General features: G+C 54.8%; 2 protein-coding genes across 6 annotated transcripts; one reads left to right on the plus strand and one right to left on the minus strand.

Annotated features, from left to right (window-relative positions):
* Positions 1–1276: 1276 nt before the first annotated feature.
* Positions 1277–3721, minus strand: Metrn (meteorin, glial cell differentiation regulator). 2 transcript variants are annotated; one of them, XM_055604564.1, is made up of 4 exons: positions 3512–3721; positions 2903–3288; positions 2010–2069; positions 1277–1927 (listed from the first exon to the last, which is right to left on the minus strand). In XM_055604564.1, exons 1-4 carry the CDS (start codon positions 3607–3609, stop codon positions 1611–1613), a joined length of 861 nt encoding a protein of 286 aa, XP_055460539.1. In that variant the 5' UTR covers positions 3610–3721; the 3' UTR covers positions 1277–1610. The 2 variants fall into 2 exon arrangements, with proteins under 2 accessions (XP_055460539.1, XP_055460538.1); XM_055604563.1 differs by having other exon boundaries at positions 2888–3288.
* An 11086-nt stretch (positions 3722–14807) lies between these two features.
* On the plus strand, positions 14808–26801 carry Fbxl16 (F-box and leucine rich repeat protein 16). 4 transcript variants are annotated; one of them, XM_055604567.1, is made up of 7 exons: positions 14808–15142; positions 20065–20135; positions 21997–22643; positions 23278–23786; positions 24076–24200; positions 24464–24527; positions 24927–26801. In XM_055604567.1, the coding sequence occupies exons 1-7, from the start codon at positions 15120–15122 to the stop codon at positions 25069–25071; spliced, it is 1584 nt and encodes a 527-aa protein (XP_055460542.1). In that variant the 5' UTR covers positions 14808–15119; the 3' UTR covers positions 25072–26801. The 4 variants fall into 4 exon arrangements, with proteins under 4 accessions (XP_055460542.1, XP_055460543.1, XP_055460545.1 ...); XM_055604568.1 differs by having other exon boundaries at positions 24076–24160; XM_055604569.1 differs by having other exon boundaries at positions 15107–15147.
* Positions 26802–26838: the final 37 nt, after the last annotated feature.

A 26838-nucleotide genomic window follows, 5' to 3' on the forward strand; every position in this document is an offset into this window, starting at 1 on the left:
AGGAGAACTTTATCCAAACGCTCCCACGTACTGAATTCTAGACAGGGTTGCTTGGGTACAGCTATTCTTGTCTGCTGCTCCTGGCAGTGTTCTGAGACCTAGAGCACCCAGAAAGCCCTGGCAATTTTACCTGACACTGGCACCCACACTCTGCTCCTCAGCTGTCTGGGCTCTCTACTTAGAGGTGGTGTCTCCACACAGGACTTCCCAGACCGTTTCCTCTGCTTTTGGTCTACCTCCTCATACACACCATTCCCCCTGCTGTCCCTGCTTCCACTTTTGGGCCTGCCTTTCACCTGGAAGGCTTCACCAGATGGAAAGGCGAGGGTTTAAACCCTTCGCACTCCGTGGAGTTTGGGGAGATGAGAGTTAAACAGCAAGGAGCCAGTTCAGAGGCAGATAGTGGAAGAAAATGGTGCTGCCTGCTCTTCAGGAGTGATCTCTTACCTTCATCACCCTGCCCACTCCATAAGCACTCTAAGTTAAAGGAGCATGCTGCTCTCTGTCCATCCCCAGTTATTAAAGTTATCTGACTATAAACATCCCCAAGTAGCCATCCCAGGGCCTACGCAGGGTGTGACACCACCAGGTACCTGCATGGGCACAGTCTGGGACAAGGAACCATGGGTCTGGTCCCTGCACTGCCTTATCCCCCTCCCAGCCTCAATGACTAGTTCACTGGACTGATGATGGATGAAAAGCTTTAAAGGGAGGTCAGGCAAGGATAGAAAGGCATTTCTGGAACTCCACTCCCACTCCACTCAGCACTAGAGCTGGGGCAGTTTCCCAGGAATCTGTTTGGTTGGGTCCTAAGAAACCTAGGGCACACCTCACGCAAGGGCTTTCAGGCCAAAGTCTTTGTCTGTCCAGGGTCTCACTAGCCTTTTACGAAATAGAGAGGCCCAGGAGGAAGGCGGGGACGGCAACAATGGGGCCAGTGGCGGGAAACAGTCCTTAGAGACCCCATTGTGCATCTCTCCCGCCGGAAACGAACAAGCAGGATCCTGCAGTGAAGACCCCACACCCTGCAGGCGCTTTGCCATGTCTGGATGCTCAGCACGTCTCAGGGGCCTCCGGACAGAGGGGCCCATTCTTCTCCAAGGGCGGGACCGGGCCAAGGATGACTGTATGGCTCACAAGGACCATGGAAGGGAATGGCACACTGCCAGGGTACAGCACCCCTCCCTAACAGACCTCGGTCAGAGCTAGAAGTGGTGTCTGTCTGTTTGCCCCCCCCCCCAGGCCACCTTAAAAAAAAAAAACAAAACAAAACACCTCAAATTAGCCCAAGTCTTGAGAATTACAGCACTGCTGCTTTGAGCCCCAACAGCACTCTGGAGTTAGAGGAAGCAAGTGCTCACTGGTCAGCAGGCTAAGAAGGCTTAGGAGGGCAGCAGAGAGAAGAGCAAGTGAGGCAGGAGCAGAGCTGAGTGTGCCACAGAAGACCATGTCTACAGCGGCCGGTGTGATCCGGTTATTCAGTATTCTATCATCTCCCTGTGGGCACCAGGATGCCACCTGAGCCACACCCTCCCCCCCACCCTCCTATCATCCCTCCCCAGCACCCCATCTCCAGAGGAAGGTCCAGCCAGGGCTTGCTCCCAGGTCTCTCAGTCCAGTGCCACCTCACATGGGTTGATGTGGGCTCTAAGGGCAGCTGTATAGACACGGCTGAACTCTTGGAAGCGGGGAGCACAGCCCAGCCAAGCTTCGCCAAATCGGCTCCAGCCCATGAAGAGGAAGGAGCCTGGGCCAGGACGCACACCACAGCGCAACAAGGTACGAAAGGAGGCATGGCCCTGGCCCTCCGAGCTCCCTTCCTGCAACAGTGGCAGTGTCTGGCGGATGACACGGGTGGCCAGCACAGTGATGACTGATTCTTGCAGCTCCTCGTCGTGGGTGACGCCATGAATGGTCCCATGGATCACTATGAAGAGACATGGTGGCCAGTAGTGGGCAGGTGGGAGTCCAGGGCAGACCCTAGGCTCCCCCACAACGGGAAAACTCACCGAAGTCACTGGTACATGCAGCCAGAAGGAGCTCAGCATCACCGCAGGGCCTGCAGGCACCTACCATGCAAAGCGGGTAATTAGCCAGGCCTGTGCTCTCAGCGCGAGCCCACAACTCCTCCCAGCAGGGAAAGGTACCAGAGCTGGTGATTAAACCCTTCTCCCAGCAATCATACAGCCCGAGGACACCCTGCTGGCGCACGCCTGCTGACGGGCACCTCAGTGCCTCGTGCACATTCCTGCACACCCATCTCATAAACTCATACCAACACTTGAGAACCTTCTGTGACCTCCCAGAGCTGCCTTCCAGGCCCGGAACGGGTAGCAAGATATTCTGGTAGACTCTGGTTCTGGGGTCCCTAGCTAGGGCAGAACAGTCAGAGAGAGCCATCCCCTCCCTGCAGGGTCAGGCTGCAAGTTCCAGAAGAGCAGGCACTGGGCCTGGTGCCCTGCAGGGAGGCAGGGCAGGCGTCTCCATGGAGACTAAGAGGCACACTGGACTTTTGTTGGCTGGGCTGGGGGAGGGGAGGAAGGTCACCACCAGGCCAGGGAGCCCTGGACAGCTTTGGCCATACGCTTTGATTCCAGCCCAGCCCACCCCTTCCCCCAACCCCCCAGAAACCAGAGACCTAAGGCTGGCTTCCCCAGCATTTGCTCCCTCTTGCTCTTTCCCTAAGAGGAGGAGGAGGGATAGGAGGGAGCACTCCCAACTCACCTCCCTATGACCTGGAAGCCACTGTGTTCTGCACCAGAGTGGCCTCAGTCAAGTACGGTTGGACCCTCTGTACAGTGGGGGTGGCAAGGCCCATTCCCATTAGGCGTGGGTAGACGGCCAATTTCTGACACCCACCTCCTCCCCAGCCCGTCTAGTCCCTCACCATCCACACCAAGACCTTGGGCCTGGGGAGACATTTCTGCACGTTGATCCTCGTGCAGCTCAAAACGGAAGGCAGCAACCCTGCGGCTGATGTCGCGGTGTGGTGTGGCCTGCAGGAAAAGGGCTCGGCGCTCGCGGGGACCCCAGCGCATGCAGCGGCCCCCAGCCAGGTCTGGGCCCTCCGCCAGTAGCAACTCTAGGTTGCCGCCCATCCGTTCGGCGAAGACCTGGGCACCAGCGAAAGGCCGCGCTGGACGCAGACAGACGATGCTGGGCCGCGTGCCCGGATCGGGGCTGCCCAGGGTCAGGCGCAGCGCCCCGGCTGGATACAGCCACTCGATAGCGCCCTCAGTACAATCCAGGGTCAGCTGCCCCACGCTGCCGGGCTCCTGGGTCAAACCGCTGGGGAGAGGACGGTGGTTCTCAGGTGGGTGGCCCTTGTTCCCCTAGCTCGCTCACCCCCTTTCCCGCGGCCACCAACACCTGCGCTCACTCTGTGGAACAGAACATTGAGGTCTGCGTTTCCTCATTTCCCAGTGGAAGGGAGCCCTCCAACCCAAGATGGAAAAAAAAATGAAAAGAAGAGAAGAGAAACCCTTCCCGCAGTCCCTCCTGGGGACCGTACCTGCCCCTCCAGCTGCAGCGGTCCTCGGAGTAGCCGGCGCGAGCGGATGCAACCAGGAGGCCGCAGCACAGCGCGCAGAGAAGCGCGGCTACCAGCATGGCTCGGGGACGCGCCGGGGGCTCGGGCTGCTGCCCCGGGAGGGTCGGGGCCGCAGCGCTAGCAGCCCGCGGCGCGGCCGCCCGGCCCGGCGCGTCCCCACAACCGGCGACCCCTCGGCTCAGCCCCTTCTGAGCTCCGCGGCTAGGGGGCGGGGGCTTCGCTCTCGGACCAATCGCCACGAGCCCCAGAACTTTCCGCCAATTGCAGCGCCCTTGTGGGGGCGGGGCGGGCTCGAGGCGGGAGCTGGTCCAAGACCCGCTTGAAGTAGGTAACGCTTCTGTTTCCCCTTTTGGAGATGCCCAGGACCCTGGACTCTTGTGGGTGGGGGTCGCTGTCTACTGGGATCTGTAGGGCTGTTCACCTCACTTGATCTTCAATGGGCCTCAGTGGACAGTGGAACTGTCCCTTTCTGAAAGAGGGAGTGGAAGAGGTCTGCAGCCAACAACTGAACACTGGTACCCTACTGCTGGCACTCCGGGGACGAGGGATTAGAACCCCTGTGTCCCAGTGGACCTGTGTCCCATAAGGGAGGTTACAGAGAGCATGGTGCTAAACCAATCCTTGGGTTTGGGAAAAAGGAAGAGCACTGGCTAGCTCTGGAAGGAGCAGCGTGGGCAGAGTGGACCTCTTTCTGCACCATACGTTCTCAGACCCACCTATATGAAAAATGAGGTACTTGGGCTGGAGAGATGGCTCAGGGGTTAAGAGCCCTGGCTGCTCTTCCAAAGTTCTCGAGTTCAATTCCCAGCAACCACATGGTTGAGATGAGATCTAGTGCCCTCTTCTGTAGTGCAGGTGTACATGCAGGCAGAACACTGTATACATAATAAACAAATAAATCTTTAATAAAAAGGGAAAAGAAAAAAAAATGAGGCACTCTGGAAGACCTGCATGAACAAGCCACAGATCAACTGAAACAGAATCTCAGAGATAACCCAGGAGACCTGAGGATGTGGCTAGGTTATAGAGTGCCTGCCACACAGGCATAAAGCCCTGGGTTTGATCTTCAAAATAATGTTAGTAGGAGTGCAGTGGTCTTGCCTGCAATCCCAGCAGGCAGGAAGTAGAGGAAAATGCACAGATGTTCAAGGTCATTCTTGGCTCCATAGAGAGTTCAAGGCCACTGTGGGCTACATGAGACCCTCTTAAAATAAAATTAAAATAACACGTTAAAGTTGCTGTTAAATTCCCCAAAAGAGAAGAGCTTCTTTGGAGCAGCTTGTTCTGACTGGTTCTGGTTCTGACTAGAGGGATGGGTAGAGGGAAGACCAGCCTTGGGAAGTTCCTGCGGATCTCTTTCCAACCCCAGGGCTCTACCTCTGTCTCCTCCAGGTTCCATTTGAAATCCTTCGTGTTGACCTGAACCTGGACTCAGGGACAGAAATGAGACCCAGTGGTCTCAGTGGGAGGGAGTGGTTGGTCCTGCTCCCAGCCTAGGGAAGAACTTTAAAATGCTGATTACCCTCTCCCAGACAAGGGGGCCAAAACAAGGTTATTATAATAGTCAGAAGGTGAAAGTGGCCCGCGCCTTCCTGATGAGTGGATAAGCAGTGTGCTGTGTCTGCGCTTGTAAGAAACATTAAATAAGAATCTCTTCTACCAAATACTATAAAAGTATGGTTGTGGCAAAGAATCCAAATCTTTTTATCTCCCCACCTTTTTAGATTTTTATGCAAATGTTTTCATCTACCCCCATACCTGGTAAAACTTTAGTTTACACAAAGACATTGCTATATTCTTGGATTAAAGTGATCTTTTACCCATTCATTTTCTTTTCACAGATTCTCTCTCTCTCTCTTTTTTTTTTGTTTTTGTTTTTGTTTTTGTTTTTGTTTTTGTTTTTCAAGACAGGTTTTCTCAGTGTAGTCTTGGCTGTCCTGGAGCTCACTCTGTAAACCAGGTTGGCCTCGAACTCACAGAGATCCTCCTGCCTCTGCCTCCCAAGCGCTGGGATTAAAGGTGTGTGCCACCACTGCCAGGAGTACAAATTCTCTTAAAACTAACCAGTCTTTAAGGACTGTGGTGTTGAGCCCAGCCAATGGGGAAAAGACACAGTCATCCCCTGAGTTAGACTGAAAACCAGGCCCTCTGTGCTGGCTCCTTAACATTGCCAGCAGCTCACTTGGTTGACAGTGAAGGTTTGCCTTGTTGAGACACTTCAGCTAGAGTGGCTGGAGTTCCAGAATGAATAGGAATGGGTGGGAAAGGAGCAATGAGACCAGCCCCCAACTCTCTCTGCTTCCTGACTATAGATGGGAGATGACCAGTCACTTCACGCTCCCGCCACCCTGCCTTCCCTGCCAGAATGGACTCTATGTCCTCAGGCCGTGCTCTAAAGTAAACCCTTCCTCAAAGTGCTTTTGTTGGGCATTTTGCAACAGCTAAGGGAATGGTAATACAGATGGGCTGCATGGTGGGGCAAAAGCTCTGAACTCTTCTTAAGGGCATCCTTGAAAATGGTCGGGGTGGGGAGGAGGAGGTGTTGCAGGAATGTGCATGGCCTTGGATTCCATTCCCAGTGCCCAACAACAACAATCATATCTTTAAAAAAAATGAAAAACAAGGCAGGTGGAGAGATGGCTCTGCAGTTAAAAGAACCTGGAGCTCTTGCAAAGGACTTGAGTTTGGTTTCCGCCACCCACATCAGGCGGCTCACAGCCATCTGTCACTTCAGACCAGGAGATCCAATCCTTTCTTCAGGCTTCCAAGGGCACCCACACATATATGGGAAACACACACACTTACATAGAAATAGAAATAAGATATCAGGTGTGATACATGAGAAGCAGGTACAGCACATGAGAGGCAGAGGCAGGTGGATTTTTCTGAGTCTAGGCCAGCCTGGTGTCTATGTAGAGAGTTCCAGACCTTCAAGTTACACAGTGAGACCTTGTATCAAAATAAGTAATATTTTGGGCATAGTGGCATATGCCTTTAATCTCAAAATTAAACTCAGCAGGCAGAGACGGGCAGATCCTTGTGAGTTCAAAGCCAGCTGGGCCTACATAGTGAGTTCCAGAACAGCTAGGGCTATTTAGAGAGACTCTGCCTCAAACAAAATAAGTAGTAAATAGTGAGGCATGGTGGTGCACACCTTTAATCCCAGCACTCAAGAGGCAGAAACAGGAGGATCTCTGAGTTTGGGGCTAGCCTAGCCTATTAGAGAGTGGGACAGCCAGAACTACATAGAAATCTTGTCTGAAAAACAAAACAAAGCAAAACAAAAGAAAAAAAAAACATAAATAAATAATAAAATAAAGTGAGCTGGAGAGATGGCTCAGCAGTTAAGGACATGTTACAGAGTTTGCAGAGGACGTAAGCTGTGTTCCCAGAATCCACAGCAAGAGGATCACAACAGCATGAAACTCCACCTTCGTGGAATCTGACACCTTTTGTTTCCACAGACAACAGACAAATGCATCCATGTGTGTTCACGCATGGGCACTGGTACACACACACACACACACACACACACACACACACACACTTAAAGGTAAAAAATAAATGTGAAAAATAAATAATAAATAAAATATTTTCAGCCAGCCAGTGGTGGCACACACCTTTAATCCCAGCACTCAGGAGGCAGAGCCAGAGGCAGATGGATCTGTATGAGTTCTGGGCCAGCCTGGTCTACAGAGTGAGTTCCAGGTCAGCCAAGGCTACACCGAGAAACCTTGTCTCGAAAAACAAAAATCAAACAAACAAACAAATCTTCAGCCGGGTGGTGGTAACTCACATCTTTATTCCCAGCACTCGGGAGGCAGAAGCAGTCGGATCTCTGAGTTCGAGCCAGCCTGGTCTAGAAAGCGAGTCTAGGACAGCCAAAGCTACACAGAGAAACCCTATGGGTGGGGGTGGGGGCGGTGGAGAATGTGCTTTAAAATAAAACTGGAAATGGAAAAAAGAAATTAAAAGGCCTGGCGTAGCCTGATGAGAGCAAAGCAGATGCCAAGGCATTTAGAGAAGGACACAGGACACTTGGATCAACTACAACCACAGCTGTCCAGGTCTAAGAGCTTGCAGGGTACTTCGGCAATTCTTGGGCTGTCTCCCCATCGCAGGCCACTGAGGCAGACAGTAGTCTCCAGGCGCCCTCTAGTGGTGACATGGGTCATGAGCTGGCCAGTCTCAGAGTTGGAGCCTTTTCCAGGAGAAGAGGAACTCCAAGGTGTAACCTAGTCTAAAAGAAGCTCTCACCTGACCTGAGTCTCTATATTAGACTTTCCCCGCCCCATCTTCATCTTTTATTGACATAAAAGTGATTCTATCACCGTGGGAGAACATCTAGACAGATGCCACTGCTCACAATCGTCAGGAAAAGGGGCACTTGAGGAGCATAAGTGGCTCTCAGCACTCTGATGCCCATGGGCATAGATCCCAGAAAGCAACGATGAGCCTCAGAATCCAACATACCTGGTACCCAAAGGGGGAAATGAGCAAATGGATAACGGCATCCCCAAGCTCAGGTAACTATTCGCTGTTTATGCTCAGCTTGGGGGCTTCCCTACAAGATTTAGTGCCCTTAAGAAATGGGAGCCAGGTGTGGTGGTGCACACCTGTGGTCCCAGCAGTCGGGAGGCAGAGGCAGGAGGATATCTATGAGTTTGAGGTCAGCCTGGTCTACACAGTGAGTCCAGGTCAGCCAAGGCTACATACACCTCACTTCGCTGAGGTGGGGTTATGGGGAGAAGGAAAGAAAAGAAGAAAGACATCTTTCTTCCCACACAAGTCAGAACAAAAAATACAAAAAGATCTCAAATCAAGCAAAGGTGTACTTGAGGGAGTTGGGAAATGGTGCATGGAAGCTTGCAGCCTTGTGCAGAAAACTACAAAGGTCAGAATTGCCACAAACTGCTAGTTTGCCTGGCTTTAGCCAAGAGCACACAGCATCTCAAAACTCTTGACCCAAAGAGGGGTTTCTAGTTACTTTCTGTTGCTAAGGTGAAACAGTGACCCAAACAAACTTGGAGAGTAAAGGGTTTATTTGGTTTATACGTCCATGCCACAGACCGTCATAGAAGGAAGCAAGGGCAGGAACTGAACACAGGAACTGAAGTAGAGACCACCAAAGAATGCTGCTTATCAGCTTGCTCTCCCTGGCTTGTCCACCTTCCCAGGAATGGCACTTCTCACAGTAGGGTGCATCCTCCTATATCAATCAGCAATTAAGAAAATGCATCTTGCCAGGCAGTGGTGGCACACACATTTAATCTCAGCACTCAGGAGGTAGAGGCAGGTGAATCTCTATGAGTCAGAAGTGAGTTCCAGGGCATTGAGGTCTACACAGTGAAACCTTGTGTTGAAAAACAAGAAACAACAAAAAAAAAAAAAGAAAGAAAAGAAAATGCCTCTTTTTCTTTTATTATTATAGATAGATAGATAGATAGATAGATAGATAGATAGATAGATAGATAGATAGACAGACAGATGGACAGATGGATAGATGGATAGGTAGGTAGATGTGTTCAGAGTCAGGGAAAAGTCTCAAAGACATGTCCACAGGCCAATCTAATGGAAGAAATCCCTCAATTGAAGTTCTCTCTTCTCAAATGTGTTGACAACCAAGATTATCCATTACAGGGCTTGTAGGACTAGGCTGGAAACCATGCTGAGACCTGTTTCCTGCCCTGTCTTCCCCAGGGCCTTGTACTGCACCCCATGGGATGCAGTGGGGGACAGCAGAGGCCTCAGTTGTTACAAGCGCCACCACTCAGGCCGCCCACCTCCAGCCCTGCTGACCCCTGTGACACATGCCTTTGCAGGTCGAGGACATTGATGATGTATCTGCAGCATGCTGGGCCCTGGGCAGAGTGGAGGATGGGCAGCTCCAACATTCAGCAGGAAAGCTCATGGCAGACATAGAGCAGGCTCATGGTAAGCAGGCCATCCAACGAGACAATCTGAGGAAAAGTTACAAGCGAGAAGAGTAGACAGTCACTGGGATGACAACGGCCCCAGGATGGGGCTTTGAACAAACACTGCCACAAAATATAAATGGGAAGGATGGCAGGAGCACTTCCCCAGGTCCTCCTGGCAGTGGGTGAGTGGGTTTCTCCCTGATCTTGTGAGGAAAGGGGGACAAATCTCCCACTTGCCCAAGACTTTCCCCTTCGCAGATCTCAAGTTTTAGTTGAAGCCAGGTGGGGGCTGAATAGAGCTGACCAGAGACTCTTCCCGTGTCCCTAGCTGGGTCCATGGCCCCAGGACCCTTACAGCCAGGACTGAGTGTGTGTGCTACTAGGTGGGTTGGCAAGATGGGAAGAAGGGAGACAACTCCTGTAACTGATGGGCAGGGGGTACCAGGAGGCAACTAAAGTCAGTCAGTGGCACCCACTGTGATCACTGCCTTGGATCACTGTACCCGGCCGGGCCTGGGCAGCTTCAGGGTGATTCAGACGTCAGCCCCTTGAACACAGAGACCTCATCCACGACAGAATCATAGCTGCCAGCTCCCAAGCAGTCTCAGGTTCCCACCCCTTCCCATGGGATCTGGATGCATCCATCATCAGCCTAGCACTTCAGGGGGCCAGGCATTGAGGTTTCCCTCTCTCTCTCTCTCTCTCTCTCTCTCTCTCTCTCTCTCTCTCATTTGCTGAGAAGCCCCCCACCCAACACCTTGCATCTTCTGAGGAGCCCAAAATGCAGCTGCTGATTGATTTGAAGCTAAGCTAAAAATAGCCACTGGCTCCAGCCAGGGCCAGGGGAAAATATCCCATTGCTAGGAAACGACCGTTGCTGGGAGACGGCCATCACTAGGCGACGCGTGCTGCTGAGGTGACAGCTGGGCCCTGAGTCATCCTCAGCCTTGACAGGGGGTGAGGCAGGCCAGAGCACAGGCCAGCAGAAAACCTTGGTGCCCTCACCCTGTCATCAGGGCCATCGGACAACAGATGCCCCATCTGCTTCTCTCTGGAGCTCTTGAGCTTCTCAATCAGGGTAGGGACAGGGCAGAAGAAAAGGAGAGGGTGCAGGAGTCTAGGTGGGGAAAGGAAGAGAAATGGGAATGGGCACAGGGTAAGTAATGGAGGGAGAGATAGAAAAAGAGGGTAGAGAGGATCAGGGGCACAAAGTGCCTATCCGGTCTCAGGATGGATTGCTCACCAATACTGTGCTAAAACATTCAGAGCATACCTCCTTAGAGCCCAGCCACATTTCCCACAAGGGGTTCTGTGAGGGAACTACCTGAGGAGGATTTGGCACAGCCATGTATCTCCCAAGCACCCTCTCCACACCAGAGCCTCACAAGGACATGCCTGAGGACCTCCAGTGGTGAGATTTAGGGAAGGAGTAAAGTTATCACTCTAGGCCTAGGGAGTGCTCTCTGGTGCTCGCTTAGCCCCCTGTCTCTGAGCCAAAGGTGCCAGCAGCCTTAGTCCTCATCTCCCCCCTCACTGTAGGGTTGAACCCCAGCAGCCTGGGCAGGATACAGTCTTCTGTGCTCTGATATCAAGGTGAGGGTGATGAAGGTGGGGATAGTTTTAGATGAGGGGGTGTCTCAAGAGAAGGGTGCTCCAAGAAAGAAGGGTTCCAGGTAATGAGTGATCCCACTGAGGGTGCTCCAGGTGAAGGGTTCTCCAGCTAAGAGTGTTTCAGTTCAAGGGTGCTCCAGTTGAGGGTGTTTCAAGTGAGGGGTCCTCCAGGTGAGAGCGCTTCTCTTTGAGGGGCGCTGCACTGACAGACACTTCACATGCCCTTAGGAACCAAGGTCACAGATGCTCCCGGATCAGTCCCTGGAGACTAGCCCAGGAAGAGAGCATCCTAGTCGAACTAGTCCCACAGGCTACCCCATATGTGGAGGAGACGAAAAGTCCCCTGTGCTGTCAGCTGGACCTTGCCTGACACACTTCTCTCAGGACATAAGATGTTCCAAAAGCATCATCTGGGCACGCAATGGAAGGTGCTTCTAAAGCCAGCTTCCCCATCCAAAGGACTGTGTGTGTGTGTGTGTGTGTGTGTGTGTGTGTGTGTGTGCGCGCGCGCGCCTCCCTTGTGCTCTGCTGGGTGCCCACAGAATCCTACCCTGGCCCTCCAGGGCTTGTGTCAGCCACCGGCCCGCTGTAACTGTGCCATCAGAGAGCCAGTAGGCCCAGGCTTGGTGTTGTGGGCAGACGTGAAACTGAAAGCTCCTAGGGAGGATATTTGCCAAGTCTGAGAGTCAAATGGATAATCCAGGGACAGGTGACGAGAGGCTGCTCCAGGTGAGTGTGAGGTGAGAGAGAGAGAATCAGGTGCGTGCTCTGGGAGGATGGTAGAGGGACACAGGTGGGCCTCCATGTGGGGAGACAGGAAAGGCCCCCGAGCAGTGCTCAGTAACCTCCTAAGTGTCCTCAAAAACTGTGCCACCATGTGCCTGGGCCTCCCTCTACACGGACACAGCCTTTACACTTGGGTGTGCTCACCATATATGCCCAAGCCCAGGCACGCATCCCAGTGTTGGTGCAGGCTTTACCACAAGCAGGGGAAAACCAATCAGGGTGAGTACGGATGAATCTCGGCTGGGTCCAAGTGATTGTAAACCGACTCCGGACCAAAACTTCTAGCGTCTGGCCCAGATCATTCTACTTTAGCCATAGGTAAGCACAGCCCAATTTTGGAATAAAGTATTCAGATAACAATGACCTCAGACGAGTGCACCACAATTTAAGACAATTCGTTACAAAGTACATCTGGCTTCTGTCACAAGAGTAGGTTCTGTTGAACTGTTGACACAGAGACGGTGCCCAAGATTTAGGGTCTAGGGAGCTTGACAGAGGTCAGCATAAGGCCCGCATAAGGCCCGTGTGTGTCAGGACTGGCCTGGCCCTAAGATAACCTAGAAGTCCCTTAGGCTGTTACAAAGCACAAGTGACATCACTGGTAAGAAAGGGTTTTTACGGCCTAAAAACAATACAAGGTTTTTAAGGAGAAAGGGTCTGCGATAAGCAAATTCTGGGAGATGCGGGCAGGGCCTGACTCACCAGACAGCAAAGGGTTACCAGGCTGTAAAGCCACATCATTCCTGACAGTCCAGGAGGAGCAGCTTCACATCTCCTGCGATTGAAGAGGTAAGCTGTGTGTTTAACTTGCCTGGATTCTCCAGTGGTTATTTGTGTGCACAAAGCCTTTTTGTACTCTACAATCCCCGCACAGCACCCTCCACCCACATCCCATCCTATCACCCATTGGCTACCTGTCCAAGGACAGACACCAGATGAGCAGAAAGAACGCCCTCTGACTGCCTGTGTCTACACTGGTCTCTCTGTCCCACATCAGTCTCCCATCTCTGATCCATATCCAGGCAAGATGGTGGCACCCCAGTTCCAGCCACAAATGCCTGCCCTGATCCTGCCTATGGCAAACTGGACTCAAGGTCCCCACTGTAAGAACAGGGCTTTGCCCTGTTAAAACCAGCCAGGACACTGGAAAGAGATCAGTCTTCGCTCTTCGCTTCTTTGTTTGTCTTGTTTATATTGCAAGCACAAGGTCTTGAGTTTGATTCCAGAGTGATATATATATATATATATATATATATATATATATATATATATATATAAATTTAAAGCTGAACTTTGTGGCACATGACTGTAACCTCAGTACTGGGAAGGTCAACATAGGCATATCCTTGAGGCTCAGGGACCAACTAGCTTACTTGGTCAGTTTCAAACCAATAAGAGAACCTGCCTGCCCTCTCAACTCCCACCCCCCATAGGAAAAAGAAAAAGAAAATGGGAGAAAACATGGATGATAGCTCTGGGGGTGAAGTGCCTGCCTGTAACCCCAACCTTGAAGGGCAGAGACAGGAAGATCCCAAGGACCTGCAAGTCAACCAGCCTAATATAAACGGTGAGCCGCAAGTTCAATGACACACCCTGTCTCAAAAGCCAGGGTAAAGAGTTATACAGGAGGATTCTCATACCAAACTCTCACCTCCGCAAGCATGCACACACACGCACACACGCACACACACACACACACACACGCACACGCACAAGGGTGCACACACAGGCACACACACAAGTATACAATGCCTCAGAAACACCTGAGGTTGTCATCTGACCTCCATAGGCACCTGCACACACATGATCGTATACAACACGTGAACACACACACCAGCCAGGCAGGGTCCAGCCAACTGCTCCTTCTCGTCGCCCCCAGGCCTGGCATCAGTACCAGGAGGCCTTGCTCTTTCAACACCAGTTGCTGGCAGCGGAGGACACCCCACCCTGCAGCTCCTCCCTTCCAAGATGCTGCTTTGCTGTCCCTACATCTGTTGTTTCTGCTCCCAAGAGAGAGCCCAGATTGGGGTCCCATTAGCCTGCTGAGAGGTCTGGCTCTCCAGAAGCCTTTACAGGACCCTTCGCACAAACCACCTGCCCTGGGCCGCCACCTGACCTCTACTTCACTCCAGAGGGAACCTGTGGAACTCCTTAACCGCCAGAGGATCTTTGCACGTCCTTTCTCAACCATTCCCACCGCGCCTCTCCCCCTGTGGGGAGGGAGGGTCGCCTCAGGTCGTTCGTGAGAGCGTCAGAAGCGAGCCCCTCTACTACCGCTATACTGCCTTGTGTTCTCACTGACACTTGCGGGTTCCTGCAGGTGTGTGACTCTGTCACCTCCAAGGGGTGTTCTCCAGCCTGACTGCGCAGCAGGAACAGAAGGGATGTGAGATCCTAGAGGCTTGCCCTACGCCCCGCGGAAGGGGTGTGTGTGGAGGTGCGGGCGGCGCTGCCGCCTCCACCCGGCCTCCCTTTCCTCGCCCTTGCAGGTGGCAATCCACGGAAGAGCACACAGGGCCGGCCGTGTCTGCTGTGGGATCCGGAGCCCCGCTGCCAAGCGCTCGCGCCAAGGACTCCCGTCCTCCCCGGCGGGCAGGATTCTGGGTCGTCTCTGCTCCGTGCCGATGGGCCACCCGAAGCTGCTCTCCCGCCGCGCGCCCTGCCTTCCCCTCGACCGTCCTGCCGGACGCGCGGCCTGCGGGGGTTTGTTTATTGTGCAAGCCTCGGCCGCTGAGCCGGTGCTGGTGCCTGGCGCGTGCCCGTCGGTACGGCGCCAGGAGCGCGCGGAGCGGGGCGGGGCGGGGCTCGGGAGCCGGGACACCTCCGCCCGCCTCGAGGGCCCGGATTGGTCGGGAGGCCGGGAGCGCGCGAGGGCGCGGCTCTCGGGGCCGGGCGGGGGCCACGCGCGGCGCCGGCGGCGGCCGCGGAGGAGCGCGGGGAGGAGCGCGGAGGAGGAGCGCGGGGAGGAGGGTAAGGGGAGGGAGGAGGCGCCCGTCGGGCTCCCTGCAAAGCGGCCTTATTTATCTGGGCACAGCCTCAGCCTCCCCGGTGGGAGGCTCAGGGCGGCAGATCCTCTCCCACCGGGGAGCTCCGCTCCGGACCCTGCCAAGAGGGCCCTGGCGCGGGGCACAGGGCGCCGGGCGCGGGGCGCAGTCGGGCCCTGCTAGCCAGTCCAGCACCTCGGCCGCCTCCGCGCTGGGCGGCTCGGGTGCTGGGCTCCCCATGACGCGAGGTCGCCCGGCGGACAGCGTGGCATGAGCCAGAAGCCCTGGCCGAGGTAAGGTGTGTGTGTGCGCGCGCGGCCAGGCTGCGGGGAGGGGAGGGTCCGGGTCGAGCCATTGCCTCCGCGGAGGCTACAATGAGGAGGGGGCGGGGTGGGGACTTGGGACTGCGCCGCGGCCGCCGCCGCCGCCTGAGCAGGGCTTACGTAATCGCAGCCCCTTCCCCACCTCGCCCTCCAGCCGCTGGGCCAGCGGGTCGCTCCACAGCCCCTCGCCCCAGTGACCCGGCTTGATCGCGCGCCGCTCGCTACCAGCAACGCGGTCAGGCTGTGGCTCGGTACCACAGAACCGCCGAGAGGCTGCGAGGACGCGGAATTGCAGGCCATCAGCCCCCGCTCCTTCTGGCTTGGCTCTGGGCTCTCCCCGCTCCAGCCCTATGAGCCTCAGGCGGACTGGAGGACGTGACAGGTGTTGATACAATTAAACGGGAGGAGCCATGTGGATATGTGGCCTAGGGGCCCTGGACACCTTCTGGACATGAGCTAGTATAGAGCTGCCGCCCACAGGGAAGCAGAGGGAGTGGGCTGGCATGTCTTTGGTTCTAAAGAAGAGAATGGGCCTTGGCCAAGGTTGGAAGACTTCAAAATGGGGAATGGAATGGACACCCTGAGATTGCTGAGCAGGGATGTTAGATCAGTGGGGATCCTCCCCACCCTTCATCCCAGGAGAGAAGATTGCACTGTTGAGGCCTGGAACTGGCCTAGCAGCCCTTCTGCTAGCCCCTCCCAGCCTGAGCCAGCAGCTGACCTCCCAGGAGCAGATGGCAGATGCCACTTCACCCGCTCCCTCCTTGAGGCCTGACTTCCACTGCCATCTTGTCCCATGGCCCATTGACCGGGGTCTGCTCAGGCCGCCCTGGTGCCCCTCAGACACAGGACCCTTTATTCCAGCCCACACTTTGATGAGGTGCTGGACAGCAGCCTCAGAGCAGAAGTGGGGGGGGGGGGTTGGATGGGAGCCTGAATGATTGGGGGCTGCCTAGGTCAGGTCAGAAGCCTGCTGGGGCCTTGATGTCCTTCCTAAAAGTGGCTGGAGGGCTGGGCTGGGAGCCTTTGGGAGGAGATCGAGGGAAATTCAGGGTTGAAAACGTGGGTGGTGCTGAGATAGTTCAGGTTGCAGCTGCCCCATTTCCTGCCACCCTCACTACTTGACTCTCCTGCCACCCTTACCTGGAGTCGGCAAGCCCTGAGGGATTGAGGTAGGCATGTCCCAGAGATGGACGAAGGGGCTTCTGGCTGGCTTCACTCAACTGCCCTTACCGTAATTCCTCCTCTGTGGGAGTCACTAATGTATCTTCCAGGACTGGCACAGGGAAGGGTGGGGGGTGGCAGCAAAGCAGGGGCTGGGACTCCAGTGAGTGGCCCTGAACCTTCCCTGCTAGTGGTCCAATGGCCGAACTGGCGGCAAAGAGCGCAGGTGAGCCTCATTTAGCAGATGTCTAAAGGAGCCTCAGGCCTAGGTCTTGGAGGTCTCACATTCTGTAGAACAGGCGAGACATGATAAGCTGAAGCCCAGCTTCTATTTCCCCAGTGCCTCATGGCCACGTGCCCTCAGCCTGGCCACGGAGCCTCAGTCTGCTGGAGCATCAGCTTGGTTCAATGTGGGCCTATGTACCTCCTAAGCCTAGGGTCTTTCCATCCCCAAATCCCCAGTACACCCCCATAGGCAGCTCCAGCAGGGGGTGGAAGGAGAGTGCTGCCGTTAACACGTGTGAAGTGGCAGGGATGGATGTGAACGTGTCTGAGTCACAGCACTGTCACAGAGCATGCTGCCTGCTGTGCCCCCAAGTTCAGCCACCCTGGTCGTCACTCTGGAGCTGCCACTACAGACTGGGTTTGATGTGTGTTTTCTGGCTACCTTCTTCAAGTATGAGGAGTTGATCGGGGAAGGCTCTATGCAGGCCAGGCATCCGATGTGGCCTCCATCCTGACCTGATGCTCAGAGATGACTATGTCAGAGACAGGGGAAGAGCCCCAGGCTGATAGCTGTGAGGAGTGGGGCATTAGTGGGTGTGTGGTTGGCAGTCTTTAGGACTTCAGGGCTATGGCAGAGATGCTGCTGGATGAGAGCTGTGTATAGAAGCCACTAGCCAGACTGCAGGAAAATACAGGACCCAAGGAGGTAGGAGAAAAGACACAAGATACAACAGATGTGTTCCTGGTCCGAGTGTTTGGGACTCAGAAAGCCTTGGGGTCTTGGGACAAGTTTTAGGCTGCAAAAGGAAGATCCTTCTCTGAGCCTTATTTCCCCCAGTGATGCTCCAGACAGTGATGAGGAGAGGGATGCTGGAGGAGAACAGGGCCTTCCTCTTACCATCTTGGCGGTTCCTGTTTCTTTCTTCTAGGATCAGGACAGGTTTTGGGGGCCGACAGCCATCCAGATTCCTTACCCATCAGACTCCACAAGGGGAACTTAGCCAAAAAGAGCTCTTATTCCCCCACCCCCACCCCGTATCTGCACCTCAGTCTGGGGAGCCAGGTGCTAACACCAATCTAGTTTCTTCTCTAGAAATACCGACCACAATCATACTTGGGATTAAGTTCCTAAGCTGCTCCTGTCCCACTGACCCCCCTCAGGCAGCAGAACCCTTGACTGGTTAGGTGGCCATTTCCTGTTCATTACTTCAGTAGTGCCCAGAAGCCACACAGTCGTGGTGCTATTTGTCTTCAAGGAGTTACCAGGCCAGGGGCAGAGATGACAGTGATGACGACCCCTGTGGTGGGTGACGCCTGGAGGTGCTCTTTTGGAGTATTAAGGGATCCCAGCTATGGAGGCAGGGAGCACCCATCTGCAGCCGAGAAAGCCTACCATTTGGCCAGGTGGAGGGGGATAAGAGAGGAGAAATAAAGGACAGGGGTTTGGCTGGGCAAGGAGTTGGGCTGGAGATGAGACCATGGGACTATTCACATCTCAGGGTCTGGTGACTGGATATGCGCAGAAGAGGCAAGTCCTCCCGTGCAGCGTCAGGGGCTCTGGACTGCCAATCTGAAAACCACCAAGCACTGGAGCTTTCTTCGGGAGCCCCATTGTACCCATCCCGGTCCTTAAGTTCTCTACGGAGAGCAAAGACTACAGTCAGCTCTCGCCAGGAGCACCTTGATGAGGCTTGGGCTCATGTAGACAAGGCAGCTGAGGAGGCTGTCACTGTCGGTCGCCTCCTAGCCAAGGATGGACCCAGGGATCTCAAGCTGCTCTGCAGTCTAGAGCTAACCCAGAATCCCACTCCAAACTGATTGTGGGACACACTGGGCCCGGGACTGGGTTGTGCCAGTTCATCCATCATTCCAGAAGGCTTCTCCTCACCTCCTGAGGTGCTTGTCCGTGAAGGGAGAGGCAGCCTGAGTGACCTGGCCACTGATCCATTTCCCCTCCTAGGAAGCAACTCCAAGCAGGCTTCAGGAGCCACCCCGGGTGGAGAGGGAAGTTGCAGCATGGTAGTGCATGTCTGTAAACCCGGTATGGGAGGCCGTGGCAGGATGGCTGCCAATATAAGGCCAGCCTACATGAGATCCTGCTTCTACAATACCGGGGGTAGGCCCTAGATAGCAGGGCTAGACAGCAGAGCCAGGAGGAGTGAGCCTTGCTGGAGGCCCCCAGTAACCTCTTGCTTACCTGGCAGGAAGGGTCAAGTCTTGCACTGTGTGCTCAGCTTTCTCTGAAAGCCTCAGCCCTCGGGCCCAGGTGTAACTGTTTTCCATTTTTGAACCACAGTACAGAGGGTTGGCTGGCTTGGTTAATGTCACAAGTGGGAGAACAAGGGAGCATCTCCCTAAGCATGAAGCAGGGCTGTCTCTGTGGACTTGCAGCTTCCACTCCGGGCGGGGGTCCTGAATGGGGGATCAGACACGGAGTCTGGTTTCACCTACTTGACCTAAGTCTGGAAGGTAGGAAGGGGGTCGTGTGCTTCTGCAGATGTGAGTTTCCAGAGCTGCAGCGAGGGGCAGGAAGGAGTCCCACAGATGCCCGGGGCATCCACGTGCATCTTCCTCCCCCACCCCCCCAGCAACTCAAGCGCTCCACGTGCACACCCGCGGCTGGGAGCATTTTCAGCCTAAATCGGCACAGCTCTTGGATTATTTCTCCCCTGGCACCGCCTCCGCAGCCTCCTCCAGATCCTAGCCAAGCGGGCGGCTTCTCCCCCTGCCTCTTCCTGTGAAGCTGGGGTTGCCGGAGCCGCGGAGCCAGGGATCATGCCTCCTCCGCTCCGCTGTCTCCGGTGCAGAAAGCTCAGCTGACCCCAGTGAGCTCAGGAGCTGTCCGTGGTGCTGCTCGCGGGGCTCCGAGAGCGCTGGGTCTGCGCCTAGTGGCTGAGGCTAGATGGACAGTCTAGACACAGGCCGCCAGTCAGGGATTTGGCTGTTATTCTGGCTGGGGCTGTCTCTCTAGCGTCAGCGCAGTTCCCCGGAATGTGGGTGGTGATGGATAAGAATTGGAGCGGTTAAGGAAAGATCTCATCCTTTCCCACCAGGGCCGCTGCTGTCCTGCAACAGGCCTGCTTCCCTATATCGAGCTCAGGGAACTGGGGTAACCACCCTCAGACTTCCTTTGCCATGGCATGCAAACTATACACAAGTTCCTTGTGTAAGGACTGGGATACCAACAGTTGCTACCCCTACAGAGGGATATCTGCTGTGAAGCTGAAATACATGATATTCCTGGTATGCATCTGGCAAGTGTTACATTGCTACTTACCGTACTGGCTTTTGTGTGGCTACTCTTGCCTGTTCTTAGGCACATAAGAGCAGCTAAGGGCTGGGAAAACTCCTTTAGGGAAAAACTGGTCTACTCCCTAGGTCTCAAGAGTCATATTGAGAAGGGGAGTAATAGATAATACTGGGGGCTTAGACACGGAGCTAGGTTATTGATCATGAGGAGCATGTTCTGAGGAGACTCCAACCCTCGGTTTTTCCTTCCTCAGAGGTGGGACACTGGCACAGCTTGCCTGTGCGGTGGAAGAAGCAATCGAGGAGATAGTGCTGCAAAATAAAGGTAGGGGATAGTGCTTGTCCACTTCTTCTGTGTCAAGCCAGATTGTGGGAATGGGCGGTCCTTGTCCCTGCATCTCCAGAGGGGGGTCTCAGCCTGAAAGGTAACACGAGCCTTCTCTTCTGAGGGTCTGCATGTTCCAGTGCCCATCCCCTAGGAAGCTTCTTCACACACCCCCTTGTATTGTGCCAGGCTCCCTAGTGAGGTTATGACCCACTGAACCCAGGTATGAGGATATAACAGAGGGCCTGGCTTTGGCTTTTGCTGACACCCCCAAGATTGTAGGGCAAGAAGTTGACAACCCCAACAGGTGGATCCGGTTCAATGTGGGATCACCTATAGACACAGGAAGGGAGATCCTGTCTGGTCCTTTCGTCAGCTCTGGGCCTCTGGGCTTACTCCACCATAGACTATAAATCCCTCCCACAGGAAGGAGTCTGTGGTGTCACCTCCCAGATTTCATGTTGAGGAAGTAGAACCACCAGTGGCTAGCCAAAACCACACATTCAAACTAGGGGCCATCAGGAGTCCAGAGTGTCACATTTAAATCTGCAAGTGAAACCCATGGGAAAAAAAAAAAAAAACCACCTTCCTTCTGTATGTTGGGTGGTGAAAGATTCATTATCTATCTGGGATGCAGAGCAGATAATCATGGCATTAGGAAGATCCCATTGCCCTTTCCCTCCATGCTGTCTATTCACAATGTCCTCTGCAACTCAGTTAGTCCTGGGAGTCTGAGGGATGCTGAGATGATCAGCGACCCAGACCTGCTCTATGAGCAGGTGGCCCTGGCCTCCCTCATGACTTTCCTCCTCCAGCTCCGGTCCAAACATCAGCTCTACCCCTCAACTATTGGCCATGACCTCAGAAAAGCAGTTCACTTGGCCTTGGCCTGCCCTTCCTTGTTTGTACAAGAAATACCATAGCACTGTCCTCATTGGGTGGAGGATTAAAGAGCATGTGTCCTGCAGAGCTGGAGAAGTAGCTCAGTAGCTAAGAGCCCTTGCTGCTTTCACAGAGGGCCGAAAGGCCTGTGACTCCAGTTCCAGGAGACCTGATATTCTCTTCTGACTTCTACCGATGCTAGGCTCATGTGTGATATGCATACATACATGCAAGCAAAACACTGACACATTGCAATTTTTAATTTTTTTTAAATATAAGAAAGCGTGTGCCCAGAGTATCATTGTGCTGGTACTACAATCAACTATATAGGGACAATGCCTGAGCCCCAGAGCTTACTATAGGTGCGCAGATTTTTTTTTTCCTTCAAGACAGTGTTTCTCTGTATAGCCCTGGCTGGCTGTCCTGGAACTCACTTTTTACACCAGACAGGCCTCAAACTCAGCAATATGCCTGCCTCTGCCTTCCAAGTGCTAGGATTGAAGGTGAGTGCCACCACCAGCTGGGCAGGTACACAGATTCTTGAGAGCTGGTCTGTGACTCTGAGGGCTACTGTCGCCTTGGGAAGGAGGAGTCTGAGACTGTTCCATGTTCCAGCACCTTTCTTCAGTTTTTCCGATCCTGCAGGGTAGGCCCCAATAGCAGGCATCAAAGGAACAGGGGTGGAAGGAGCAATTAAGGACTCCATCCCTCCCTAACCTTAAATGGAAATCAAAGCATCAGAAAGCACCTTTGGGCAATGCAGGCTGAGTCAGTGGATGACAGAGGATGTGAGCACTTGGACTAGCTGTGTCTATGGCCAGCCTGCCCCTTGCTGTGCAGTCAGAGAAAAAGGCACGTGCTAGGATCCTCCCTGTTGAGTGGTCCTGGAAGAGAGCAGTCTCAAGAATGAAGAGACAGCTAGCTCTCCAGCTCCTCCAGAGGTCGGCAGACTCATTTATTCCTCCTATCTCATCCACAGAACGTGCAAGGAAAATGTCGAGCCCCGGTATCGATGGTGACCCCAAGCCTCCATGCTTGCCTCGAAATGGTCTGGTGAAGCTGCCTGGCCAGCCCAATGGCCTGGGTGCAGCCAGCATCACCAAGGGCACACCTGCTGCCAAGAACCGCCCTTGCCAGCCACCACCCCCACCCACCCTTCCACCTCCCAGCCTGGCTACGCCACTGTCCCGGGTTGCTCTGGCAGGGGGGCCATGCCCCCCAGCCAGTGGACCAGTGTCAGGCCCAGTGCCTGGACCCCCAGTGGAGCGGCCACCGCTGGCCACAGATGAGAAGATCCTTAATGGGCTCTTCTGGTATTTCTCAGCATGTGAGAAATGCATACTAGCCCAGGTGTGCAAGGCTTGGCGGCGTGTGCTGTATCAGCCCAAGTTCTGGGCAGGCCTCACGCCTGTGCTGCATGCCAAGGAGCTGTACAACGTGCTGCCTGGAGGCGAGAAGGAGTTTGTGAACCTGCAGGGCTTTGCTGCTAGAGGCTTTGAGGGATTCTGCCTAGTTGGTGTCTCTGACTTAGACATCTGCGAGTTCATCGACAACTATGCGCTTTCTAAGAAGGGAGTCAAGGCCATGAGTCTCAAGCGCTCCACCATCACTGACGCTGGCCTAGAGGTGTGTCCCAAATTTGGCCAGGAGTGAATGGGGCTGGAGGGGCTGCAACAGCAGCAACCCTGTGGACATGGGAGGTTGAGGGGCCCAGAGGATACCCAGGTGTACACAGGACAAAAAGTAGCAAGGATGGCATTGCCAGGGCTAATGCAGAGTGAAAATGTGGGCTTGTTAAAAAGTGAGATTAGTCAATCACATGTGGGGTCCTGCTTGCTTGTGAAGCTGGCCTGAGTGGGATGCTGGAAGGAGGGGGAGGGGAGGGACAGCTGAGAGTCTCCTAGGAGCAAGGGTTTGCAGGAGCATCTGGGCACGCTGCCCTGTGCCCCCTCTCCCCCAGGACCTGAATTGTAATTTTAATATTCAAATTATCTGTTCCAAACCCCCACACTGGCCACACCCTGGCTTGTGGGTCCCCTGTGCCCTGCTTCCCTTTTGGAATGTTGGCAAAGTGTAACAAGCAATTTTTAGTGCATTCCTTAGGGTTCAGCCCGATGCATGCTTGCACAAGTCCACACCCGAGAGACCACTGCTTCCAGATTCGCCTCTGCACAGGCAACTCCCACTACCCCAGCAGGACGGTCGCCCAGGCGTGCGTGGGGGAGCTGATTGGTCTGGTCTGGTCTGTACCTGCCTGTAGGTGATGTTGGAGCAGATGCAGGGAGTGGTGCGCCTGGAGCTGTCAGGCTGTAACGATTTCACTGAAGCTGGCCTGTGGTCCAGCCTCAGCGCACGGATCACCTCGCTGAGCGTCAGCGACTGCATCAACGTGGCGGACGATGCCATTGCTGCCATCTCACAACTCCTACCCAACCTGGCAGAGCTAAGCCTTCAGGCCTACCACGTGACTGACACGGCACTGGCCTACTTCACAGCTCGCCAGGGCCACAGCACCCACACTCTGCGCCTGCTTTCCTGCTGGGAGATAACCAACCATGGGGTGGTCAACGTGGTGCACAGCCTGCCCAACCTCACGTCACTCAGCCTCTCAGGCTGCTCTAAGGTCACTGACGATGGCGTGGAGCTTGTAGCTGAGAACCTGCGCAAGTTGCGCAGCCTCGACCTTTCCTGGTGCCCTCGGATCACCGACATGGCACTGGAGTACGTGGCCTGCGACTTGCACCGTCTGGAGGAGCTCGTGCTGGACAGGTGCACACATCCCCACACTCCAGGAACTGGAAGCCTAGAGTGGGTGGTGCCGGTCCACGGGCTTCTTAGGGTGGGGAAGGCCGCAGAGAATAGAGTGCCCAAACTCGGAGCAACTCCGGCATAGCTTGGAGGAAAAGCCATATTCCAGATGGGGAGGGCAGATGTAAGAGCGGGACCGTGGGGCAGGGGCTCGCCCTAGGGACACTGGTGAGAAGGAGGGAGGGACCCAGGTGGGGCTGGGTGAAGTGATTTAAAGGTGGGCAGTCCCCCCCCTCTGGTGCAACTGCAGGTGTGTACGCATCACGGACACTGGCCTCAGCTATCTGTCCACCATGTCGTCCCTCCGCAGCCTCTACCTGCGATGGTGCTGCCAGGTACCTCCGTGGCCCCGGGGATCTGGAACTAAAGAGAGCGGTGGGTAGCGGGGCGGGGAGGCGGGGGAGGGGAACACCAGTACAGAAAATCCTTGAGCCACACTGGGCGCCATTCAGATCCCTCTGTGCAGCCAAACGAAGTCCGATTCCGGGTTTCCCAAGGCCCTCGTGGGTGCTTCCAGGTCTCGCGGGAACCGAAAAAAAAAAACCTTCATTTTGAACCCCTACCTCCTGCCCCTCTGCTGGCTGCAGATCCCGGGCAAGTGGCAATAGTTAACACGACCTCCTCTCACTCCCGCCCAGGTGCAGGACTTCGGGTTGAAGCACCTCTTAGCCATGAGGAGTTTGCGACTCTTGTCTCTAGCAGGTGAGACCCCCTGCATACCTCGTGGGCAGTGACGCCCACTTCACTAGGACCCTCGCCCCGTTGGGGTCCCTTAGGCAGACAGATTCACTTCAAGCTTTAGCAAATCACGTCCCAGGTAGCGGGTTGGAGGAGGGGCAAACTCAAGCCAGGCCCCGCCCTGCTCAGACCCACCCCGGCCGCTCCGGAAGACAGCCTTTTCTGATGCAGATTCCACCCATCCTGTCAGAGTCCCACTCCTCAAGCCCCGTACGGGTCCCGCTTCGTTAAGCCCATTGTAGGACCCGCTCCCAGCAGGCCACTGTCCTCTCCAGCCTTTCCCTCCTACTCAGCACAGTCCAGCCCTTCCGCCGGGCGGAGCTGAGCTGCTGAGCGGCTGCCTGGATGCCTCGCGCTTTGCAGGCTGCCCGCTCCTGACCACCACAGGGCTATCGGGCCTCGTGCAGCTGCAAGAGCTGGAGGAGTTGGAGCTGACCAACTGCCCTGGAGCCACACCCGAGCTCTTCAAGTACTTCTCGCAGCACCTGCCGCGCTGCCTCGTCATTGAATAGCGCAGGCTTTTCAACCCGGCCGCGGGAACCGGCCACGCCCTGGGCAGTAGCCCCTCTTCCATCCCTGCGGGAGCAACACTTCTCCGCCCTGCGCTGGAGGCGGGGCAAGCTGAGGGAAACCCCGCCCCGTGCATCCCTTGCACCTCTGCTCCACTGCTCCATCCCCCGCCTGGGGCAAGAGGCAGAGGGGTCAGCCCCACGCACGCACGCACACTCGGGGACTTTGTGCATGCCCCTCGTGCCCGCACTGCACGCCCGCCCTCCACCATGCCACAGCCGCCGCCATCACTCGCCCGCCTTCTGGGGGTCTAGGTCCTTTGGGGGATGCTTTGAGTACAGACGCCCTCACTGCCTTCCCCACTTCATTCTGCTCTCTGCCTCCCCCTGCTGTCCCCCCATCCCGGGCAGGGCCCGAGGGGATGGAGGGATTAGTCCCTCTGGACTCAGGGGCCTGGAAAAGCCCCAAGGGCCTCCAACATCTTCCACTGCACCACGCCTGGCGCCCTCCAAGGGGTATGAGGTGTCACAGGCCACTGCCAAAGCCATGGCCCCCTGAGGAGCCCAATTTCCCCATGCCTACCTGACCCTATGGCTTCTCTTCTTCCTTGTTGCCATATGGGTCACTTCTTGTCCTCTGTGCACCGCCCCCCACCCCACCCCAATCCTCTTCTTTCCCCTTGGTCTACAGATCTTTGGGCCCTGGCCAGGATGGGACAGATTTAGGAAGATACGATACAGACCTTGTAATAATCAACATTAGCTTAAAGCGGTGCCCATCCCCCCAGAATAGGCACCTGACAGACCCGAATCTGGAGCCACCCACAGGGCTGTCAGGCCTTGGGAGCAGCCCATCCATTCTAGCCCGTCCCCTAGCTGAGCTCAGGCCTCTCAGCACTGTGCTTCACCCTGGATAGGTCTCCTCAGGTGGACTCTGCAGAGGGCCTGGCCAAAGGTCAGGGTCAGCTCTGACCAGCGGTTCTGATCTTCCAGTGTCCAGCACACCCTTTATACCCTAAGGAAGGAGGGCGCCTTTCTGGTCCTCCTTTACCTCTCCCAGCCTCCAAAACCATTGCCTGCCCAAATGGGCTGTGACCATGTTTTGTCAGACCCCAAGACATTTGGAAGTCCTGGGGGACACTGGCATATACGTGGCAGTGCTGAGGACAGAATTGGGAGCCCCTTCTCTCCCAACCGTGAAAGCCCAGGAGACACAGCACCCCACAACCAATCTTGGGACACCCCTATCTGGTTGGAAGAGAGTAACTAATTCCCAGAGAGCCAGAGGGAGAGAGAGAGAGAGAGAGAGAGGAAGAGAGAGAGAGAGAGAGAGAGAGATGCTGTTGACAAAAAGTTAAGAGTTCAACAGCCCAAAGAGTTCCTTGCCCCTGAAGTGTTGGCCGGGGAGGCTCCAGGCTGAAGTGGTCAGGAGCCAGATTTTTCAGCCCCTCTTCCCACAATCCCCCAACAGGGAGGGGGAAGCTGTCCATTTGCCCAAAGTATTAATGCAACTGAAGCTGTGATATTTGCAATGACTATAGGAGGAAAATTTAAGGGGAGAGAGGGACACAAACAAAACCAACCAACCCCTAAAATCATTTTCTTATTGTACATAACGACCTCATTCTCCTGTATATGCGGAAGATATAACCTTATATTTGGTAAGTGTTTCTTGTGCTATTTTATCACGTGACCTGTTTATAAAAATATATATTAAAAAGTTGTACAAACATGAGTCTGGGTTGTTTTTTGGTCACTCAACCAAG

The sequence above is a fragment of the Psammomys obesus genome, unplaced genomic scaffold, assembly GCF_907164565.1.
Source record: "Psammomys obesus unplaced genomic scaffold, mPsaObe1.curated_primary_1811, whole genome shotgun sequence".
Lineage (NCBI taxonomy): Eukaryota > Metazoa > Chordata > Mammalia > Rodentia > Muridae > Psammomys > Psammomys obesus.

Excerpts from the sequence above, each read along its gene's own strand:
- Metrn (XM_055604563.1), bottom strand. The coding sequence starts at position 3,609 with ATGCTGGTAGCCGCGCTTCTCTGCGCGCTGTGCTGCGGCCTCCTGGTT. Across the intron at positions 2,070-2,887 it reads CCAAGGTCTTGGTGTGGATG|GTGCCTGCAGGCCCTGCGGT; the intron begins GTGAGGGACTAG and ends TTTGCATGGTAG. Across the intron at positions 1,928-2,009 it reads TGCATGTACCAGTGACTTCG|TGATCCATGGGACCATTCAT; the intron begins GTGAGTTTTCCC and ends GTCTCTTCATAG.
- Fbxl16 (XM_055604567.1), top strand. The coding sequence starts at position 15,120 with ATGAGCCAGAAGCCCTGGCCGAG. Across the intron at positions 20,136-21,996 it reads GATAGTGCTGCAAAATAAAG|AACGTGCAAGGAAAATGTCG; the intron begins GTAGGGGATAGT and ends TCTCATCCACAG. Across the intron at positions 22,644-23,277 it reads TCACTGACGCTGGCCTAGAG|GTGATGTTGGAGCAGATGCA; the intron begins GTGTGTCCCAAA and ends ACCTGCCTGTAG.